The 11,497-nt window shown below is 48.9% G+C and overlaps 1 protein-coding gene and 1 pseudogene across 1 annotated transcript; both read right to left on the bottom strand.

Annotated features, from left to right (window-relative positions):
• Positions 1–55: 55 nt before the first annotated feature.
• LOC146761567 (uncharacterized) lies at positions 56–2,830 on the bottom strand. The gene is made up of 3 exons (XM_085542620.1): positions 2,707–2,830; positions 2,218–2,380; positions 56–2,044 (listed from the first exon to the last, which is right to left on the bottom strand). The coding sequence occupies exons 1-3, from the start codon at positions 2,828–2,830 to the stop codon at positions 490–492; spliced, it is 1,842 nt and encodes a 613-aa protein (XP_085398746.1). The 3' UTR covers positions 56–489.
• Positions 2,831–4,914: 2,084 nt separating this feature from the next.
• LOC146761568 (uncharacterized) lies at positions 4,915–10,933 on the bottom strand (annotated as a pseudogene).
• Positions 10,934–11,497: the final 564 nt, after the last annotated feature.

The following is an 11,497-nucleotide window of genomic DNA, read 5'->3' on the forward strand; positions in this document are numbered from 1 at the left end:
CAGTGAGCTGGCAATTGTGCTCCTCCACAGGAAAGAAGAGACATCTGTGAGTACATTTTAAGGGATGATTATTATTTTTATTTAGAGAGCTCCTGTTCCTTGGTGGCCCTGGCAGGGATCTGCTGCTCACTGGGTCCATGTCCCTCACTGGATGGTGCTGCCCCTGGAAATGAACAAAGGGAAGAGCAAATCAGCCAAACTGGGCTGGCACTGGGCCTGACTCAAAGAGGGTGTAGCTGGTCTTTGAACTTACAAGTAGCAGCCACGTGGATTGGCTCACCATGACCAGCAGGAGCTGGTGTTCCCAGGTGCCCAGGACTCCTCACACTCTCATTCAGTCATTTGCTGTCTCCATGCTTGCCTGGCACCTGGTTCCGATGTTGCCCGTTGCTCCTGTTGAGAAAGTCTCAGCCCCAAATACCACAGAGTCCTCCCCTATTGCCTCCTGAGATGGTTGCAGCCTTTCCCTGGGAGTTGTGAGCTGTGTCCTTAATCCCGAGGCGAGACTCGGCTGTCCATGGCTGGTCCTCTTCCTTGGGGCTCCTCACTTCCCTTCTTCCTGATTTGGGAACATAGGGCTTTGCCTGCATCTAGAAGCTTGGCCCATCCCCTCTGGAGGCAAAGGAAGATAGGGGTGATGCAGCCATAGCAGCTTGGCAAAGATGGTGTGCCTGTCACTGAGCTCCTGTCCGTGGCTGACTGACATTTGGGCAGGTGCTGTGCTTGTGACAGTGAGGTCCTGGTAGGGGCCTGCTGGAACAAAAGCGTTCTCTGCTGGACTGTAGTGATCGATATCAGGTATCTGTAGATACGGGCCCCCACTGGCTGCTGGGCAGCATCAGCAGTCTGATTCTGGCCTTGATCGCTTTTAGCCCCTTCCCCAGATCGATGTTTCTCGCCCACTGCCTCGTTCCCTCCTGTGCCTGCTGTTGCAGTTGCAAGTGGAGCTGAAGTCCAGGTGCCTTCTCTGCCAGGCACACCATGTCCTTGGGCTTCGCTGCACTTGGGACAGAGCCTTCTGGGCCTCACTCCGTCCTGCCTGAGTCCCTTACCATTCTGTGTGTCTTTCTGTGTTCTGCACAGCGTGGATACGGGACACTCAGCTGCTGGCTCTGAACTTCTGTGCCCAGCATCGTCCTGGGACTGCTCCAGCCAGGAAGACAGCAGCTGGTTCAGCTGGTTTTCAGCCCTTGTGCCGACCCTGTAGAAGCCTATAAGTGCTTTGACTGTCTCTTCCAGGTTGGGCGTGTCTTCCAGGCTGGTCCCTTCATGGTGTTGAGGTGGTGGCACAGCTGTGGCAGTGTCCTTACTCATCTGTGGTGCATTATTTCCTGCAGGAGCAGTCCTGCCTTGTGACAGCTCCTGGACCCCTGTGTTGCCCCCGCTGGGCACGGTGGGGATCTCAGTGTCCTGTCCTGCCTTCTCCAGAGGAGCTCCCTTGATCTGTGGCACTGTCTGCTCTTTCAGGATGGAAAAGGAGGGACCAAGATCATCCTCTTCTGTCACAGTGCCCTTCTCCTCTGTGAAGCTGACAGGACAGATCTTCATTCTCGATTTTCTGCTGCTTCTAACTGTTCTGCTACGTATCCCGCTCATCTGAGATTTCACCAGATCTTCCTGAGGATACTCTTCTGCCACGATCCTGAAAGCTGACAGAGAGTAGGCAGGCATCTGTGTTCCTCTTGTGCACTTTATCACAGGGGCTCTGGACTTTTTCTTTGAGCCAGGGGGCTTCACTGCCCTCTTCCTGGTACGAGCGTGCCTGTTCCAGCACAGGAAGGGCGAGCAGTAGGGCTCCACAGTGTGCCTGTGTGGAGAAGGATGGCAGTCTTGTGGCTCCTGGCTGGTCTCTGAGAACTTCTTGTAGGAGGCCAGAACCTTCTCTGGTAGCCCAAAGCACCGCTGTATCTGCAGTTTTACCAGGTGCTGCTCCAGCTGCCTTTTCACAGCCTCATCCAGGAGCAGCGGCTTCCACACTCTGGGCACCACCTCGGCATGGGGCTCTGATGGTCGCTGAGGCATCTGGGGGCTGAGCTTTCCTGCGCTTTTTGGGGCTCAAGTGCATCGGAAAGCATGAGGTCCGGCTGGGCCGTGGCAGATTGACCCGAAGCTGTTCCAAGCAAAGGAGGAGGAGTGCTAAGGGTTAGCTGTTCCAAGCAAAGGAGGAGGAGTGCTCAGGGTTAGCTGTTCCATGCAGCTGCCTTCATGTGCACTGACAGAAGCGCAGTAGCCTTCCCTGGGAAGGGCCAGAAGGGCTCTCGAAGAGCAGCCAGCTTCTGTTGCTGCATCGTCAGCAAGGGAGCTGTCGTTCCAGGATGGAGAGGCCCTTGAAGAGCACACAGCTCCCATTGCCTTGACAGGCGTGAGGGACTCATCACTCCTAGAGGACAGGAAGACCTCTGAGGGGCTGCGAGCTCCCACTGCCATATTGGAGGTGAGGGACTTGTTCCCCTTGCATCAAGAGACTCCCTTGAAGAGCTGCATTTTTCTGCTGCCTTCATGGAAGTGAGAGAGCTGTCACTGCAAGAGGAGTCATTGGTGTCTTCTGACATCTCCATGATTGCACTGTGGGAGAAGGGGATAATGTCATGCTTTGATCCAGGACTGCTGAGTGCCTCACGACTGTCCTGCTGCTTCAGAGGAGCTGACAGGCTGCGTTACTGAGGTGGAGACCAACCCAGTGTGTGCCTCAGGTCCCCCTCATGCCTGCTGCAGTCAGAAGCTCAGGATGGGTGGGCAGCACTGTCAGGCTCTGCTGAACCTGGGTGGTAAATCCATTGCTGCTGCTGCGGCACTGCCTCTTGTATTTTAGGTCTGCGGATTTTGCCATGGCCTCCCCTCTTCATTTTCCCTTGTCAGTGCCCCATGTCCTATCCCCAACTCCATCCCCAACCCAGGCCCATCTCCACTGCCTTCCTCTCCCCTCTGATCTCACATTTCACAGAATGACAGAATGACCCGGGTTGCAAGGGACCTCAAGGATCACGTAGTTCCAACACCTCCTGCTCAGACACGGCCTCTCCTCCCAGTCAGGGCCCCCAGCCCAGCCCTGGGGATGGCCCTGGCCCCCAACATTCCCCCTCCCTGTGTTGCAAAGCCTGGGTCAGCACCAGCCCAGACTCCTACCTTCCACTTCCACAAAGTCATAATGAATACAAGCAACGATAGGATCAGCGTGATCCAGAGCATACAATAGAGGATAACGTCCTCCAGTCTGAGGAGGAAGCTGATTCCCCAGAAAGCATCCATGCCTGTGACATGCGGAGAGCAAAGCAATCGAGCTCCTCTCTTCAGTCACCTCATGGGCAAAGTGGTGCCCAGCCTCACTCCGCCCAGATTTTGGCACAGCTCAGCCAGCTCAGCCCAGCAGGGTCATGGCCAGCCCACCCCAGCACTAAGACCCGGCCCTGTGCAGGGCCACGCAAAGCCTGTGCCTCTCACCAGGATGGACTGAATCCAGAGCCCTGTGCCCTGCTCCCACTTTGGAGAGCCCATGAAGCAAGGCAGTGATGGCTGTGCTACTGCTGCATGCCCTTCCCCAATGTTTGCTCTTCCAGTGGGGTCCCTCCCCATTCTCAGTAGGTCTGTCTTTGATTGATTTATACATTTATTTATTTTTTTTAACCAAAGGGAACATTTTCCCCCTTTGTTCAAAGGAAAGGTTCCCTCCACGCATCGTGCTAATGATGCCTCTTGGAGTAAGTGGATTGTGCTGATTCCACAGTGAGCTTGGATGGGGAACCTCAGCCATCCAGGGATCCTAGAGGTGATCATGGACTGGCCTGAAGGCAAAAGGTTTAGAACATCACAGGCAGAAGAAGTATCACGTGCTAAAGAGGTCCCACCATATAGTGAACTACCAGAAAATAAAATTTGCCCTTTTCACCGATGAATCATCACAGTATCACAGTATCACAGTCTCTTGCGGGTTGGAAGGGACCTTAGAGATCGTTGAGTCAAACCCCAGGGATTCGAGCCTCCTGTGTAGCAGAGCGGCATTTCTACCACTTGCATCACAGGGGAGATTCGAACCTAGGCCTCCGAAGTTGCAAGCGGCACTTCTACCACTGCGCCAATGGGGCAAATCATGTCATATTCTGGGGAAGCATCACAGATAGAAAGCTGCTGTGTGGAGCCCTGCAAAAATAGTTGCAGAGGCCCCTGAAGGTAAAGGAGAATCAAGACAGATTGCAGAGCTAAAGGCTGTCCAGCTGGCCTTGGATGTTGCTGAACGGGAGAGGTGGCCAGTGCTTTATCTTTTTATTTTCGTTATTTTATTTAGAGTCCACACTGCCTCTTAAAGCCTCATGTGGAAGGCGGATCCCATGTCAGGCACCTGGAGAACCATCCTAATCCTCCCCTCTGCCCTCTGCCCCAAAAGGCACCAGCAGAGCTGCCCACCTTGCCCCTGCTAGCACATACGAGCAGTGAGCTGGCAATTGTGCTCCTCCACAGGAAAGAAGAGACATCTGTGAGTACATTTTAAGGGATGATTATTATTTTTATTTAGAGAGCTCCTGTTCCTTGGTGGCCCTGGCAGGGATCTGCTGCTCACTGGGTCCATGTCCCTCACTGGATGGTGCTGCCCCTGGAAATGAACAAAGGGAAGAGCAAATCAGCCAAACTGGGCTGGCACTGGGCCTGACTCAAAGAGGGTGTAGCTGGTCTTTGAACTTACAAGTAGCAGCCACGTGGATTGGCTCACCATGACCAGCAGGAGCTGGTGTTCCCAGGTGCCCAGGACTCCTCACACTCTCATTCAGTCATTTGCTGTCTCCATGCTTGCCTGGCACCTGGTTCTGATGTTGCCTGATGCTCCTGTTGAGGACGTCTCAGCCCCAAATACCACAGAGTCCTCCCCTATTGCCTCCTGAGATGGTTGCAGCCTTTCCCTGGGAGTTGTGAGCTGTGTCCTTAATCCCGAGGCGAGACTTGGCTGTCCATGGCTGGTCCTCTTCCTTGGGGCTCCTCACTTCCCTTCTTCCTGATTTTGGAACATAGAGCTTTTCCTGCATCTAGAAGCTTGGCCCATGCCCTCTGGAGGCAAAGGAGGATGGGGGTGAGGCAGTGTCATGGTTTTGTAATTTTGTAATTTTGCTATCAGTATTCCACATCATAACATCATGTAAAGTATGGATACTTCTGTTGAATGTGCAGTCCACAGAAGAAGACTACATATCCCAGAGAACAACAGGGGTAACAATAAATCACGGGACCAAGACTCTATATAATCTCATTTCCAGGCTGGAGTGCCCTCCTTCTTCTCTCGAACTTCTCAGAGAGTGGGAAGCGTTCCAGCCGTGTCGCCTAAAGTTCACAGTAGGCCTCTCGGTTTTCGGGGACTCTCTCTCTCTGTTTCGTTCGATTTGTTAGCCTCAATTATATTATATTGTGTTATCTTGTATTTCAATATCATATTTAGTAAAATAAGTTTTTCCTCCTTAGACTGTCGCTGTTTTATCCCACTCCCCTTTTCCCCCTCCTTTCCGGGCCCCGGGGGGGGGCCCACGGGGTGGCTTCCCCTGTCACGGGCATAGGTAAATCTAAGTAACCCGTGACAAGCAGCCATAGCAGCTTGGCAAAGATGGTGTGCCTGTCACTGAGCTCCTGTCCGTGGCTGATTGACATTTGGGCAGGTGCTGTGCTTGTGACAGTGAGGTCCTGGTAGGGGCCTGCTGGAACAGAAGAGTCCTCTGCTGGACTGTAGTGATCGATATCAGGTATCTGTAGATACAGGCCCCCATTGGCTGCTGGACAGCATCAGCAGTCTGATTCTGGCCTTGATTTTTGGCCCTTTCCCCAGATGGATGTTTCTCGCCCACTGCCTCGTTCCCTCCTGTGCCTGCTGCTGCAGTTGCAAGTGGAGCTGAAGTCCAGGTGCCTTCTCTGCCAGGCGCACCATGTCCTTGGGCTTCGCTGCACTTGGGGCAGAGCCTTCTGGGCCTCACTCTGTCCTGCCTGAGTCCCTTACCATTCTGTGTGTCTTTCTGTGTTCTGCACAGCGTGGATACGGGACACTCAGCTGCTGGCTCTGAACTTCTGTGCCCAGCATCGTCCTGGGACTGCTCCAGCCAGGAAGACAGCAGCTGGTTCAGCTGGTTTTCAGCCCTTGTGCCGACCCTGTAGAAGCCTATAAGTGCTTTGACTGTCTCTTCCAGGTTGGGCGTGTCTTCCAGGCTGGTCCCTTCATGGTGTTGAGGTGGTGGCACAGCTGTGGCAGTGTCCTTACTCATCTGTGGTGCATTATTTCCTGCAGGAGCAGTCCTGCCTTGTGACAGCTCCTGGACCCCTGTGTTGCCCCCGCTGGGCACGGTGGGGATCTCAGTGTCCTGTCCTGCCTTCTCCAGAGGAGCTCCCTCGATCTGTGGCACTGTCTGCTCTTTCAGGATGGAAAAGGAGGGACCAAGATCATCCTCTTCTGTCACAGTGCCCTTCTCCTCTGTGAAGCTGACAGGACAGATCTTCTTTCTGGCTTTGCTGCTGCTTCTGACTGTTCTGCTACATATCCCGCTCATCTGGGATCTCACCAGATCTTCCTGAGGATACTCTTCTGCCACTATCATGAAAGCTGACAGAGAGTAGGCAGGCATCTGTGTTCCTCTTGTGCACTTTTTCACAGGGGCTTTGGTCATTTTCTTTGGGCCATGGGGATTCACTGCCCTCTTCCTGGTACGAGCGTGCCTGTTCCAGCACAGGAAGGGCGAGCGGTAGGGCACCACAGTGTGCCTGTGTGGAGAAGGATGGCAGTCTTGTGGCTCCTGGTTGGTCTCTGAGAACTTCTTGTAGGAGCCCAGAACCTTCTCTGGTAGCCCAATGTCTCACACTCTGGGCACAACCTCCACATGGGGCTCTGATGGTCGCTGAGGCATCTGAGGGGCCGAACTTTCCTGTGAAGTCCCTTCTCCATGTATTGACAGGCCTGCTTCCTCCTCTGGTTTCCCTTTTGGGACCACGTGGTCCAAGGTCTCCTGTGCTTTTTGGGGTTGAAGTGCATCGGAAAGCATGAGGTCCGGCTGGGTCATGGCAGCATGACCCGAAGCTGTTCCATGCAGAGGAGGAGGAGTGCTCAGGGTTAGCTGTGAAATGCAGATGCCTTCATCTGCTTTAATAAAAAGTGCTGGAACCTTCCCTGGGAAAGGCCAGAAGGTCTCTCGAAGAGCAGCCAGCTTCTGCTGCTGCAACCTCAGAAAGGAGCTATTGTTCCAGGACAGAGAGGCCCTTAAAGAGCACACAGCTCCCATTGCCTCGACAGGCGTGAGGGACTCATTGCTCCTGGAGGACAGGGAGACCTATGAGGGGCTGCGGGCTCCCACTGCCACATTGGAGGTGAGGGACTTGTTCCCCCTCACATCAAGGGCCACACTCTAAGAGCTGCCCTTGGCATCTTCTGACATCTCCATGATTGCCCTATGGGGAAGGGGAAATTCAGCATGCTTTGATCCAGGACTGCTGAGCACCTCATGACTGTCCTGCTGCTTCAGAGGAGCTGACAGGCTGTGTTACAGAGGTGGGGACCAACCCAGTGTGTGCCTGAGGTCCCCCTCATGCCTGCTGCAGTCAGAAGCTCAGGAGGGGCAGACAGCACTGTCAGGCTCTGCTGCACCTGCTTGGTAAATCCATTGCTGCTGCAACGGCACTGCTGCTGTCTGTGGATTTCACCATGTGAAACCCTTAGCAGTTCAATTGTGAAGCACAGTCCCAGGCCGAAGGACCGTTGTTAGAGGATCCAGAGGATCCCAATTGCTGCTTCAACCGCCTCTAGAAAGTTCTAAGAAGCCAAGGAAGAGCGAGGCTACTTCCCCCACCCCCTGCAGCGCGGCGACTCTGACTTGTATGGGCGGAGCGTGGAGTGTCGGCGGTGTAATGGCTGAGCCCGGCGCGAGGGGCGGAGTGGCACGGCACGGCACGGCACTTGGGACAGGCAGGGTGAGCTGAAGGGGCTCGAACGGCTCCTGGCTATGTTATCAAGAGCAAAGAAAAAACTCTTAATGTCCTTTGTGCTAATACAGCCAGCAACTTGTGCCCATTACCCTAGATACCATAGCAATCTTCACTTCCTTTCTGCTTCATAGTTGCTTTCATCCCTGAGTTTGCTGAGGCTCTGTCAGCATAGAAATAAAGCAAATAGAGCTGATTTTCCTGGTTACAACAGAAGCTAGGCTGTGCTTTAGAAGTACATCATGACTTACAGGTTGGGGTGAACTACTGGCTTGTTCTACCGTCTTCACTCTAGGAGATGTTCCTTGGTAACAGACAGGTACAGAATTATCTCCAAACAATTTCCAACCACTTCTGTAATAAAAAAAAAAAAAAAAAGCAGGTATCTGTGGAATGTGCTGGTCAAGGGAACTTAAACATGGTATATATTTTGGAGACAGAGATATAAGTGCCATGAAAATTAATGCATAATTCCTCTTTTTTCTCTCTATGGAATAAGTGTTTGTGGATAGCCCTATGCTCACTCTTTGTGTATATCTTTCTATTTAGCAACTATATTTTTGGTTACTTTTTTTTTTTTTAAACCCTGTCATTAGCAATATACTTGTAAAATAGTTTAAATAAAAAATAGTAAAATTAAATTAAAAAAGTAAAATAGGATAAAAGAAAGCTATAGAAAAAATGCTTTAATACATTTTCAGAAAAGGATCATTTTAAGAAGAGAGTGAAGGCCTGAATTACAATTGTACACTACACTATGATATTGTTCTTTTATCCCTTGCATTTAGAATGTTACTGTTCAAAACTAATTATAGGGTGTAAAGAGTGGAGGTATGAGAAATAAGTACAGCTAAAACTGAAAAAAATTACAGGACTGTTCATAAAGCTGAAGGCACAGTGTAGGATGTGTTCATCCTTGTGAAAATTTTTCTTTTGCAAGTGCTGTCAAGGTCAGTGTCAGCCTGAATTCTTTAATGCATGCTCTAAGAGCTAGCTGTGAAGATTAGATTTGCTCAGAGCTACTCATATTTGTTTATCCAGCTTTTAAAAATACATGTTTGTGCTCTTCTATTTAAAAAAACTCCATTAAAAACATCATCAGTCCGAGCTTGTATCAAGTCCTTCATTATACTTGTTCTCCACTTACTTTCTGTTGTGTCTCTGGAATACATACAGATAAGTTTTCAGCTGCACAATGCCAAATATGTTTTCTCATTCAGTAACAAAGGAATACTATATTTGCTGCATTTCCCAAATAAGTTAAAGGAACTATATTTGATAGGAAATATAAATGGTTCAGCACTAGGCAGAGTCTTAGGAAACATAAAATAGTATTTGTAATCGCTTTTTATTTCTATAATGAATCTTTACCTGCATTTTTTTCCTCCTCTACTTCATTCGTCCTTGCTGCGCTTCTCATTGTTGATGCTGTGCTGCCAATGGCTTTGCAAGTTGACCATCATCATCATTGTCAGGCAGTGTATTGAGGTACTGACTTTGCATCCATGGCAAGAGGCTGGGTCTCTCATTTCCATCCTTGCTCCACACCATACTGTGGCATTTCTTACTGTGCTCTTGTGAATTACTGACAATTTATGTCATGTTTCTTCATGAGAAAGATGATCTCACTTAAGGCTCTGCGACAGTTTTGTATGGATACTGAGCCAAATGTGAAGAAGTAGTACATGCATTGGAATAGTTTTGCTGTTGTCTGCATTGTTTTCTTCTCATTAGAAAAATATTTGTTTTGGTTCAAGAAAACATTTAGCTCAATCTCAGACATAACGTTTCATTTCCAGTGTAGATATTTCTAACAAAAGCGAGCAACAGAAATGCAGCAGGATACCAGTTGCACCATTAGCCAAGGGCACTGCCCTCAGTAAGGAGTCAGGACACTTACATAACATTGATGTGGGAGGCTTTTGTTCAAATCCTGCCTTAAGAAACTTCACATGTTCACTTCTGCCTGCCTGGTGAATGCTTTATGTGTCCTACTGTATGGATGTATCTTTACTTAGACATCAGCTGCAGTCAGTTTTAACAAGATCTGACAGCTTCTTGTCCTATCTTCTCAATATGTATGCGAGCACTTAACCTCAGATATCATTCTGATCTCTTCTATCATGAATATTTAAGTATTTGTACAAGATGGAAGAACTTCGGAAGAAGAAATTAGAGTAACATGCTGGAATACATTGTTGTTACTGCAGTAGTCATATATTCTGTTCTGAGACATCAATCTGAGCCCCCAGTTCTTAAATGCACACTATAGTAACTGTTGTTATATGTACACGGTACCTTTGAATATAATTCCAAATTACTGTATTTGTGCATGAATGAGCTGAGAACTCTAAACACTGTGATGGGGACAATGATTCCTAGAGCAGGAGCTACATATGTAGATAGGTGGTTTGTGCTCCATCTCATGCTAACATCAGTTCTTTGAAGAAGGAGGATTAGCATCTCCTCAGATAATAACATTAATGATGAGCTGTGTTTTTTGAAGGAGTTGATTTCTTACTGATTGCTTCATCGTTTCAGTTCCTAGATTAGTGTGAAGGTTGAAGTATATCAAACTATACTTAGAAGGTACTCAAGCACAGTTTCACTGAAATCACTCCATTGGAAAATCACATTTGAGTACTTGTGCTTAGTAAAGTGTTAATTCTGGTGTCAGAATGGTACATTATGGTTGGAAAAACTGGTGGTAGATTCTTAGCAAGCAGAGTCTCCAAAACTCTCTCCTTGTTTCAGTCTGACTTTATTACTTGTCAATAAAAGCCATCAAGCTTAGGTATAAATAAACTGGAAATGTTCTTCTGGGCCTCTCTGCTAGCTGTCATGATACAGAGATCTTTGTTGCTTTGCCATCATATGCCCAGTCTGCTTTTCTTGTCAACTCTGGTGATAGGATTCCTCTGGATGTGACCTACTGGCACAGGCAACAGTACTTGATTGCCCGGATCATAGCTTCTGTCAGCACCACTTGGCCCATTCTAGCCTGTTCAGACTGAGTAAGATAACTAAGGGTCTGTTGAATAAATCCCATCCAGAATCATTATTATTTTCTCTCAGTGACAAAAAAAAAAAAAAGCAAAAAAAAAAAAGCTCAGAACTGAAGAGCAAGTCATCTAGTTACTAAGATTTTTGAGGTATGAGTACAACTCTCCTTTCTTCTGGTCCTTTCAGGAGCTAAGGTATTTAAAGAAGTAAAAAGAGCCTCTGTATCACTGCATTTAATCCAGTAATATTGGGTGATAAATCACAGAATTGGAGTGCATTTCTCTATGGAACCACACAAACTGGGCCTGCTAGAAGTTTCCTCCCTCACGCTGTATTCATATATCAACAACTAATGGCATAGAAAAATGTCAGCTTCTTTTCTCCTGTCCTTGTATTTTCTACTTCACATTGCCATCCTTGTCACCAAGAATGTTTTCATGTTTATGGCAAGATCTTTAAATTTTTTACTCATGCATCCATATAAAATGTTTTTATATTCCGTTTGTTTGGTGAATGCTGTGCTGAATTTGTATTGGTCTTGTGGAAGCTGCCAGAA

The sequence above is a fragment of the Coturnix japonica genome, chromosome 3, assembly GCF_054131305.1.
Source record: "Coturnix japonica strain WE chromosome 3, WE-NBRP24, whole genome shotgun sequence".
NCBI classification, from domain to species: domain Eukaryota; kingdom Metazoa; phylum Chordata; class Aves; order Galliformes; family Phasianidae; genus Coturnix; species Coturnix japonica.